Source organism: Geotrypetes seraphini, chromosome 4 (genome assembly GCF_902459505.1).
Source record: "Geotrypetes seraphini chromosome 4, aGeoSer1.1, whole genome shotgun sequence".
NCBI classification, from domain to species: Eukaryota; Metazoa; Chordata; class Amphibia; order Gymnophiona; family Dermophiidae; genus Geotrypetes; species Geotrypetes seraphini.
The window spans coordinates 179,118,375-179,130,291 of NC_047087.1; the positions used below are offsets into that span (position 1 = coordinate 179,118,375).

The window sequence follows — 11,917 nt, forward strand, 5'->3', positions numbered from 1 at the left end:
TGACAAAATTCTGTGAGGAATGACTGTTGATTTTGCCCTTTGATCATATGTGTCCAGGGTGGATGGGAAGATACTTTTAATTTGAGTGCAATTTTGGTTATGTGGAAAGGGGGGGATGATATATGTATTTGTCATAGAATATAATTTTGTTTGAATTTAAGTGCTGTTAAAATGTAAAATGTCTGTATAATATGTTGCACTTATTTTTGTCTTTAAAATGAATAAAGATTTTTTTTTAAAAAAAGACTGTTTTTCAAGAGAATTTTATAATCATCTTTTTAATAATTCCTCTATCCATTACTTCCAAATTCTTTGGTTAGTAAGGATGGTTTCAGTTCTTCTTAAAAACTCCCTTAAATATATTTAGTAGGTTGCAAACTGCAGCTGTCCTACTAGGGAAAAGAGAAGTATCAGTTGAACTCATGGTTTTTCACTTAGTTTAGATGGTTTAATTCTTCAGATAGACTTCCAGTAAAATTGTTCTTCCGAGGAATAACAGAAGACCACAGAAGCTGTATAAATTCTGCAACTTCGGCTCAGAAATGTCACTTCACTGGTTCCAAGGACATAAACGCTGACCTATCAAAGAAACTTCTCCAGACAAATGAATCTCCTGCAGAGAGCTCTCTTGCTCACTCTCCTACTGGGGGCATCTCTTCAGGCAAACCTTGGAAGTGAGTAAATCTTCTTAACAGACTTACAGGGTTTTTAGTGGAGCAAGGAATGCGGGGGAAACACAGATAACTTTTGTGAAGACCTTTGACTTACAAGATTTTGAGCTCCTACTATTAATTCCAGTGCATTTTGTCAGTTTGTAAATCCTGATTCTAAGCGTTAGACGCATGAAAAGGGATGTTGCTTTGAGAATCTACAAATACTATAAAACAAACAAAAAAAAAATAACAGACAGTTGAATTTAGAAATTAAGGCCATCTTTTACTAAGCTGCAGTAGAGGTCTCTACCGTGGCTCGGGGTGCTAAATGCTCTGACATTCATAGGAATTCTATTAGTGTTGCAGCAGCATCGGAGCATTTAGTGCTCCAGGCCAAGGGAAAAACCTCTATCGAGGCTTAGTAAAAGTGTTTGTGGGGGAGGGGGGATGTATATAACAATTGCCATACTGGAACAGTACGGGACAGACCGAAGTTCTGTTAAGCTCTGGAACGCATTGTCAGAGGTTGTGGTAAGAGCAAATAGCGTAGCTGGTTTTAAGAAAGGTTTCGACAAGTTCCTGGAGGAAAAGTCCATAGTCTGTTATTGAGAAAGACAAGGGGGAAACCACTGCTTGCCCTGGATCGGTAGCAAGGAATGTTGCCACTCCTTGGGTTTTGGCTAGATACTAGGGACCTGGATTGGCCACCGTGAAAATGGGCTACTGGGCTTGATGGGCTATTGGTCTGACCCAGTAAGGCTATTCTTATATTCTTATGTTCCATCAAGTCCCCTATGCTAAAAGAACACAAGAAGCTAAGATTAGCTGAGAAAAAGGATCAATGAAAAAATAGAAGGAAAGATAGTATATGAATGACGATAAACACAAAAGGTTGGCAAAGGTTGTAACCCAGCTATTGTACTAACAATTGACAATATGTTAATTATATAGTTAAAGGTGTGTGCAGTACAGAGGGGGTGGGGTGGGGAGGGAGAAGGATTTGAGTTTTGAGCTTCCAGGGTTTCTTGAGCAAAGTGTAGGGGGGACAAATGAAGTCGCTGAGGATTAAAATTTGTGAATGGAAACAAATTCTCGGGCCCTCTCAAAATTCTCTTCCAACATGCATGCTGTTTATTTACCTGCAAGTGGAAAATTTGGGGGAGGCTGGTTCTTGATTGGCTTTAGGGTTCTTTGCTCAAATGCTGTGGACTGCACGAAGGTGTAAAAAGTGTGGCTGCTGTGTTAGTCCACTTCAGTGTGTGAAAATAAAGGGGAATAAAACAAACTAAAATAAATATAGATATAGATACATTAGGCATATAGAAGCTGATAGCTGTTCATTGGTTTAGCTTTCTTGATTAGCATACGGTCACACCAATAGATGATGCTACCTGTATATACAAGTGAATCAGATGACAGTATAATGGTGACATGAACATAGTAGCATAGTAAATTATGGTAAAGACCTGAATGGTCCATCCAGTCTGCCTTGTAATCACAATATAATGATAATGATTAAATTATAATGTGCTTTTTCTTTATATTTGGGCCATAGACTTTAGAAGTCTACCCGATAATAACCTTAGTTTCCAACTACTGGAGTTGCCGTTGAAGCTCACTCCAGCATATTCAAACCATCTCATTTGTGGGATTCAGACTGTGAAAGTTTGCCCATTCATATTGTAATTAGCGATTATTTATGTTCACCCCACGCTTTTTTGAATTCCATCAGTTTTCCTCTCCGCCACCTCCCTTGGGAAGGCATTCCAGGCATCCACCACTTTCTCCGTGAAAAAGAGTTTCCTAACATTACTCTTAAGTCTACTACCCCTCAACCTCAATTTATGTCGTCTAGTTTTACCAACTTCCCTTCTCCAGAAACAATTGGGTCCTATATTAGTACCTTTCAAATATTTAAAGGTCTGTATCTGTATGAAGGAAAGGGAGAGGAGGGAAGTTAATGTGTAAGAACATAAGAATTGCCGCTGCTGGGTCAGACCAGTCTGCTCACATGGCGGCCCTTAGGTCAAAGACCAGTGCCCTAATTGAGTCTAGCCTTACCTGCATATGTTCTGGTTCAGCAGGAACTTGTCTAACTTTGTCTTGAATCCCTGGAGGGTGTTTTCCCCTATAACAGCCTCCAGAAGGGCATTCCAGTTTTCTACCACTCTGGGTGAAGAAGAATTTCCTTTTAACTGTATCTGTTTGGGTCAGGGCTAGGGGTTGGAGGACAGATTTGTGGCAGGGGGAACTCCCCTCCCCTCCTCAGCTTTCTCCCAACCCACGGCCCACACACACATTCACCCTCTCTTCCACACACTCATCATTCACGTCCAACCCCCTCCTCCTGGTCTGCCACACCAGCTTCAACTTTTGTATTTGTTCAGTTGTAGCTGCCATAGTATGACACAGTAACATATATTCAAACCTTTTTATATCTTAATATGTTCTTATTGTCTGCCTTTATGTTTATTACTTTTTTAGATTTTAATTTTCCCTACCTTTCCCTACTAATCATATTTTTCCACATTTCCTCTTTCCTTTGATTTCTTTGCTTTTCCTTCTGTTATCCATTCCTTATGTCCTAGCATTGTCACTAGATTTTTCTATTTAGTTGGGTTTGGTTTGTTTTTTTGCTTATGTTGTAGGTTCTTGTTTTGTGTTCCCTTTTGTGTGTGTGTGTGTGTTTTTCTTTATCCTTCTTCTCTGCTTTCATTTTTCTCTCCCCCACCCCACTCCCACACACACCTTTTGCTTCTGATCTTCCCACTCATTCACCCTTCCCCATCTCTCCATAGTTCCCTTTTCACCTTTATCTTGCATTTCCTTCTCCTTCATCCTTCCTTGCTTCTCTGCACCACCTTTTCCATTCTTTCTTCTCTCTGTCTCCACTTCTGACCTTTCCTCACCTTTCTCTCAGCTCTTCTCTCATCTCTTTTTCCCTTTCCTCATCCCCTCTCTCCTTCCATTTTCTCTACCTTCTTTATTTCCCTCTCACTTGTCCCCTTTTCCCCAATTCTCAACTTCCCTTTTCATACCTCCTCACCACACAGTCTCTCTCCTGCTCCATCCCTCCCAACACTCTTTCCCTAACACACTTAGGGCTAGATGCACTAAAGTCTCTGATCAGTTTGACTGGTTTTGCAACTGAATGAATTTGCCAAACCTATGTACAAAATGGCTCACCATGCAGTCATAAATTCTTTGACTCTGGCATGCAAATGAGGTAATTAATATTAAAACTAGCCATCCAATCAATGGCCTAACCTTGAATGCCAGAATTGGATCGTTATTACCCAGTGGCGCACCAAGGATGTGGCAGGGGGAGCAGTCCATCCCAAGTGAATGCCATAAAGGGGTGTACAGCCAGCACCCCGGGTCCGGAGCTTCCCACCCTACTCTGCCACGGGACCTTCTTGCACCTCCACGTGGCTGCCAGTCTACCCCTCCGTCACTTACTTGTTCCAGAGCAGAGTCGGCAGCCATGGGGAGGTATAGCAAGGTCTCACGATGACAACAGCTGCCAGCTCTGCTCCGGAACAAATAAGTGACATCGGAGGGGGGTGGACTGGCAGCCCTAAGGAGGTGCAGCAAGGTCCTGCGATAACTGTGTCTGCCAGCTGTGCTCCAGAACAAATAACATCAGAGGGGGTGGACCGGTGATGCAGTCTTAGTGGAACCTTGTTGCACCTCTCAGCTGCTGGTCCACCCCCTCCGATGTCACTTACTTGTTCCGTAGCAGAGCCAGCAGCCAAAGTCATCGCAGGACCTTGCTGCATGGCATTGGGATGGAGGGAGAAAGGAGCAGGATACTGGTATGGAAGGTGGTGGAAGGAGAGAAAGGGGGCAGATACTGATGGAATTGGTGTGCAGGGAAAGGGGAGAGAGACATAAGGAGGAAGGATACTGGATGGAATTGAGTTGGAGGGAAAGAAAGGGGCAGATGTTGATGAAAGTGGGGGTAAGGGAGAGACATGGGGCAGATGCTGATGGAAGAGAGATGAATGGAGAAAGAGAAAGGACAGACATTGGATGTTAGTGGGGAGGGGAGAGGGAGACACTATGCTGGATGGAAGTGGGATGGTAGAGAGAGAAGAAGAGAGCAGACACTGAATGGAAGTGGCAGAGAGAGGAGAAGATGCTGGATGGAAGGGGTAGAGAAAGAGGGCACATGATGGATGGAGGGGATAAATAAAAAGAAGGCACATGATGGGGGAAGTGGATTGAGTTAGTGAAATACTGCAGAGGATGAGGGAAAGAGGTGGCAAGCTGTAAGAAGACAGTGAAAAGAGAAATTGATGACAGGATAGTATGAACTTAATCTAGACAGATGCAGAAAATAAACTGAGAAGGAAAATGAGGGAAGAAAAGGAAAGGGAAGGGAGAGGAGAAAGTGAAATGCCAGACCATGTGTGTGTAGTGAAGGGAAGGAGAGAGATGCCAGAGCATTGGAGGAGGGGAGGGAAGAAGATGGATGCCCAATGGGGGTGAAGGGAGAGATGGAAGGGAGAAGCATACAGTTTCTGGAAGGGGCATAGGAGAGAAAATGCCATATAGAAGGGGAAGAGAAAGGGCAGACAGTGGATGGAAGGAAGAGTGGCAAGAACTCTATGAGTGTCTGAGCTGTTACTGCCATAGTCAGTGCTAGAAAATGTGCTATGGTTTTGTAAAAGGGGGGGAGGGATTAAATGTAAAACTGTAGGAGAAACTTCTGGACAAACAGGATTTGTCTTATGAAGCAATAAAATATCAGCATTTTTTTTTTTTTAACTTGACACCTTGAGCCTGTATCAAAAGTGGCAGTGGACTTAAAAAAAATATTAAAAAGAATTGGAGCAAGTAGTGAACCTTGTGGTATACCACAGGTAATGGGAAAATATTGCTTGTGCTGGTGGACATTTCAATGGGTACATGGGTAGCAGAGAAGAGGAGAGGTGCCAGCGTCCTCCGTGAATATGGCTCGGGGCAGTCTGTCCCCCTTACTACACTACTGAGGAGAAAGGACAGAAGTTCACTGGGGAAGGAAGCAAGGGACAGATGGGGAGTTGGTGGGAGGGGTAAAAAATATCAGATTCCTGCACAAGGTAGGAAGGAACAAAGTACCAGGAGATATGCGTATGATAATTTTTAATATTTTTTTTTTTAGCCCTTCTCTTTTCCCTCATGTTGTTTTCCATTGTTATTGTTTTCTTTTCTATCACAGTTCTTCTTTTTTTCTCCTTTCCACTTTTCTCTTACCAAATTTTTATGTTTTTCTCATTCCCCCCTCCTTTCCTAACGCTTAGCATGGGTTTTAGCGCCGGCAGTTGTGGTAACTGCTCCGACACTTATATAATTCCTATGAGCGTTGGAGCAGTTATGTTTTATTAACGGTTCATAGACAACGGCGTGAAAGACAAAAGCGCGTGCCGACAATTGAGCGCAGCGCGCGCCGCAGCACCGCTCTAAATTACAGTTTTTAGGGGCTCCGACAGGGTTTTTTGTTGAGGAACCCCCCCAGTTTACTTAATAGACATCGCGCCGGTGTTATTGGGGGTTTGGGAGGTTGTAACCCTCCACATTTTACTGTAAACTGGACTTTTTCCCTAAAAACAGGGAAAAAGTGAAGTTTTCAGTAAAATGTGGGGGGTTACAACCCCCCACACCCCCACAACGCCCCCACAACACGGCGCGATGTCTATTAAGTAAAGTGTCCCCCCCACGCCCCACCCGTCGGAGCGCTAAAAACAGTAATTTAGAGCAGCGCGGCTGCGCTCAATTGTCTGGGCACGCCTTTGTCCCGGCGCGCTTTTGACCTGACACCTTTATTAACATTTGATATACCACGTAAATATATTACAGATCTAAGCGGTTTACAATAAAATACAGGTACTTAGAACTTCCCTATCTGTCCCAAATGCTCACAATCTAGCTAAAGTACCTGAGTAAACAATTATTAAAATAGAAAAGATATAACAAAATTCCAAGAATTGTGAGGGAAAGGTTACTGCCGCTGCTAAAGTTAGTAAAGGAGGGGGATTGTTATTTATGTGTAATTTTAATTATTTTTACCCTTTTTAATTGTATATCAAGCCTTTAAAAAACATAAAACTGGAAAAGAAATAAATGTAGACATCAGAAGGGGTCTCAAATTCCAGTCCTCAAGAGTCACAAACTAACTAATAAGTAAAAGATAAAATAGCACGCCTTCATTGTATGTGAATGATTTGGGGGGGAGGAAGGGGGATGAAAGGTGCGATTTGGGATAGCTCCAGTAAAAAGAAATTGGGCGTGCCCTAGGACATTGCAGGAAAGTTAACACCCTAGACTCCACCAAAAATATATAAACCTCAAATCTAAATTTTTAAGATAAGGAGCACCCTCAACGTGAGTTTGCTCTTGACTTGCACTTTAAAGCAGACAGGAGCACCCAGATGATGGTGTGCGGTTGGCGGTGAGTGGTAATCTCTGCTCAGTGTTTGCTGACTTTGCTATTCTAAGCACCAGAGCTGCTCTTTGAGTCGCTCTTTAAAGCTTTCAAACTCATGCTGAGGGTGCTCCTTATCTTAAAAATTTAGATTTGAGGTTTATATATTTTTGGTGGAGTCTAGAGAGTTAACTTTCCTGCAATGTCCTAGGGCACGCCCAACTTATATTTTGGTGTCTTTTACGGATATTTTGTCTTGGGGTTTTTGCTCCAGAAAAAAGCAGATAGATTGAGACATCCAGGTTTTACTTCCACTGAAAGCAATGGAAGTAAGGACAGATTCAGACATCTGGGGTTTGTTTCCATTGAAAGCAATAGAAGTAAAACCTGGATGTCTCAATCCATCCTCCTTTTTCTGGAGTCATATGGTAACACTAATAAGTGTTAGAACTTTGACACAGCATGTTATTAAACTTTTGTATTTCTCTATTACATTTGCAGATAATCGTGGAATAGAATGCTGCACAGAGTATGTGAAACACAGAGTCCGTCTGTCTTTACTGATGAGCTTTCATGAGACGTCCTATTCTTGTTTCAAAAGGGCAATTGTGTGAGTAAATACAACCAGTGCTAGCCCTGGATTCATGGCTCTGTCACTGCCAGCATATGGGCAGTTTAGACTTCAAAAGTTTCAGCGACATCATCAAAGAAGGGTGACCAAAATGATAAAGGGGATGGAACGCTTTAGGAATCTAGCCAGGTACTTGTGACCTGGATTGGCTAATGTTGGAAACAGGATACTGGACTTGATGGACCTTCGGTCTGTCCCAGTATGGCAACTCTTTCTTTTTTAACCAATTTATGTGTGTTAAATGAAAGGAAAGAATGAATTAAGAAAATAATTATTTACAGATTGTACCGGCTTATTCTTCTACACAGAAAATATTACTGTCAAGCTGTGCTACTTATTTCAATTTCTACCAAACCTTTTTGACTTTTGTGCCAATATATACTGCTTTTTCTGTGCAATAAGTCCAGCTGGCTGAAGAAATTGCTGAGCACATGCACTAGGCTGAAAGGGAGGATGTGCAGAATACTGGGCTGTTGTAGCCTGGGCTGCAGGTTGCACCGGGGGTGGAGGCAGCAGCAGAGGCTGCATTGGTGTTGGGTATTTGGAGATGGAAAAGTAGGATGTTTGAATTTGTCAGGGCTGTTGCTTCTCTGTGGGGAGAGTCTTGTGATGCCATGGGATGGTCTCATGTTCTGCACACAGAGACCGTATCTGGCGAAAGACGTAAGAAGACTTGAGGCAGTCCAGAGGAGGGCGACGAAAATGATAGGAGGCTTGCGCCAGAAGACGTATAAGGAGAGACTGGAAGCCCTGAATATGTATACCCTAGAGGAAAGGAGAGACAAGGGAGATATGATTCAGACGTTCAAATACTTGAAGGGTATTAACGTAGAACAAAATCTTTTCCAGAGAAAGGAAAATGGTAAAACCAGAGGACATAATTTGAGGTTGAGGGGTGGTAGATTCAGGGGCAATGTTAGGAAATTCTACTTTACGGAGAGGGTGGTGGATGCCTGAGAGAGGTGGTGGAGAGTAAAACTGTGACTGAGTTCAAAGAAGCGTGGGATGAACACAGAGTATCTAGAATCAGAAAATAATATTAAATATTGAACTAAGGCCAGTACTGGGCAGACTTGCACGGTCTGTGTCTGTGTATGGCCGTTTGGTGGAGGATGGGCAGGGGAGGGCTTCAATGGCTGGGAGGGTGTAGATGGGCTGGAGTAAGTCTTAGCAGAGATTTCGGCAGTTGGAACCCAAGCACAGTACCGGGTAAAGCTTTGGATTCTTGCCCAGAAATAGCTAAGAAGAAAAAATAAAAAAAAATTTAAATTGAATCAGGTTGGGCAGACTGGATGGATCATTCGGGTCTTTATCTGCCGTCATCTACTATGTTACTACTATGGATAATTGTAATAAGATATTCCAGCTCTTATCAGTGAAGCAAGCGTTCTGAAATCAACTGTGCGACTTGTTTAGGCTAGATCTGGGAAAATAGGTCTGGTAGACCTTGAGGATGGCTTCTAAGGTATAGAACTGGATACAGTATGAGGCCTTAATTCTTGTATACATTTTTCATTAAAATATCATTTATCTAATCTAAATCTTGGATTTATATACCGTGTCATCTCCCTAAAAGGAGCTCGACTCGGTTCACATAAAAATAAACAATTTTTTAAAAAGCTAGATTAGAGAAAAAATAACTTATTAACGTATACCCTCCTCCGACATCCTAGAGAAAATCACTAATTTTCCTTAAAACAATTTTCTAAATAACAATGTTTTCATAGATTTACAAATGATCTGAAAGGAGCGAAGAGAAGGAATCTGAAAACACAAGAAGGAATCTGTTTCTAGAATGGATTCACTTTCTGAGAGTTGCCTATCCAGAGCTTCTCTTCTCTCCATTTCCTCTGCCGTTGCAAGATCTCTTCTATGATGCACCGCTTCTAAATACTGCACAACTTTTTCTGTACAGCTGTGCAGCTGTTTCTTTAACCTCTCGACTTCATTCTTTAAAAATCTGATGTGCCACATCATATTTTCTGGCGAGTCTATTTCCACCGATATCTCTTTTGCATCCTTTCTCTTGCCTTCTTTTCCTGGTCAGATTTAAATACCTGTCTCAGCAAATCTATGTGCTCTGAAATATTGTGATTTTCTTTAGATGAATAAAAAGGAAGAGCAACAGCTGTTTGTTTGAACTCTCTAACCAGGTGCTAATGGGTAATGAGTAGTGGCCCTGCCATGTGCTACGGACAGGCCCAGCATGGCAACTCTTATGTAACTCCTCTCATATGAGGAAAGATATAAAAGGGAAGAGACTAATATACTGCTTTTTCTGTGTGGTTCACACAATTAAAGCTGTTCAATTTCCCTTCTTTAAAAGGTTGTAAAAGCAAGAAATTCCTAAATCACTCTTTAGCATCTCAGGCAGCTTCTCATGAAAAAGAATTTCGATCATTGTTGCTCACAGCCGTTTCTTACAGACATTTTAGAAAACAACTACTCCAAATACCTGACTAGCTGACTCATTCAAATATACGATTATGTTTAATGTTTATAATCTTTTGTAAACCGCATAGAACTTTTTGGTAATGTGGTCTATAAGTATAATGTTATGTACATATTTTAGACAGGTACTTATTTTGTACCTGAGGCATTGAAGTATTAAGGAACTTGCCCAGAGTCACAAGAACATAAGAGCTGCCTCTGCTGGGTCAGACCAGAGGTCCATCGTGCCCAGCAGTCCGCACCCGCGGCGGCCCATCAGGTCCACGACCTGTTAAGTGGTCCCTGCCTTTTCCTATAACCTATCTCTAAATCTATCTGTACCCTCTAATTCTATCTGTACCCCTCAATCCCCTTATCCTTCAGGAATTTATCTAAACCTTCCTTGAATCCCCGTAGCGTGTCCTGCCCTATCACAATCTCTGGGAACTTCCTAGCATTTGTTCTAAACCTGTCCCCTTTCAATTTCTCCGAGTGCCCCCTTGTACTTGTGGTTCCCCACAGTCTGAAGAATCTGTCCCTATCTACCTTCTCTATGCCTTTCAGGATTTTGAAGGTTTCTATCATGTCTCCTCTAAGTCTCCACTTCTCCAGGGAAAAGAGCCCCAGCTTTTCTAACCTGTCAGCATATGAAAGATGCTGCAGTTAATATTGAACTCACCACCTCAGGGTTCTGCAGCAGCTGCTCTAAACACTAGGCCACACCTCCACTCTTCAGCTTGGAAAAGAAATAGCTAAGGGGAGATATGATTGAGGTATAAACAGTGGCATAGCGAGGTAGGAGGTACCTGAGGTGGGGCACCCCCCCTTGCCGCACACATATGCCCCTTCCCTTCCCCCATTTCTCTTTAACTTCCCCAGCATGAACTGCATCTCTAACGTGCTTTCCACGCCAGTCTTGGCTCTCCCTCCAATATCATTTCCTGGTCCCACGACCAAGAAGTGACCTCAGAGGAGGAGAAGAGGCCGGTGGAACAGGTTGTAGATGCTGTTCCTGCTGGTGAAAAATTAGAAGTATGGGGGGAAGTGAAGGCTTGCACGCATGCGGCAGGGGAGTGATGGGAAGCAGCAGGGGGCAAAGAGGAGAGGCGCCGGTGCTCCCACCAAGATGGTACCCAGAGCAGTCGGTCCCCCTGCTTGGGAATGAGGTCCTTCTTTATTTCCTGAAACATCCCCCCCCTCCAGATAGCACAAGCCCCCCAAAGTGGTTGTCACCATGATTGGGACATTAATGACTGTGCTGTCCTAGCAAGCAGAGATTGGGATTAGTGCTGAAGTTGCCATTTTACAATTATGTTATTTTTTTGTTCCCCGTTTTTATTTAAATCTGTCTCATTTGCAGGTTTTCAACTGAACGTAAGCTTGTTTGTGCTGATCCACGCCTGAAGTGGGTGCAAAAAGCCATAACTTATATCAAGGAACTAAAGAAGAAGTGACCCTTTCAGGCTTTTCGCTACTTGAAACCTTTCACTCTAATAGCATTATCTTTTTTTTTTGTTGTTGTTTGCAAAGGACAATCCTAATTTTTAAAACCCTTTATCATTATATTTGTACCTCTCATTACCAAAGGGAATGAGAAAGAAAAAAAATGACAAAGCGCACAAAAGAGAGACTATGAAAACACGATGGGATGGGGAGGCTATTTTATATCTGTATAAACTTTTAGTATATTGTTGTACTTACTCATTATGAGAATTCTGTAACCCATCTAGATCACTAAGTGGTATACATCAAATTAAAATGTTGCATGCTATTAAAGATGGAATATACATGCCTGAT

At 42.4% G+C, this 11,917-nt stretch overlaps 1 protein-coding gene across 1 annotated transcript; it reads left to right on the forward strand.

The window, feature by feature from the left end:
• Nucleotides 1-540: 540 nt before the first annotated feature.
• Nucleotides 541-11,917, forward strand: CCL22 (C-C motif chemokine ligand 22). The gene is made up of 3 exons (XM_033940334.1): nucleotides 541-674; nucleotides 7,561-7,669; nucleotides 11,481-11,917. Exons 1-3 carry the CDS (start codon nucleotides 605-607, stop codon nucleotides 11,572-11,574), a joined length of 273 nt encoding a protein of 90 aa, XP_033796225.1. The 5' UTR covers nucleotides 541-604; the 3' UTR covers nucleotides 11,575-11,917.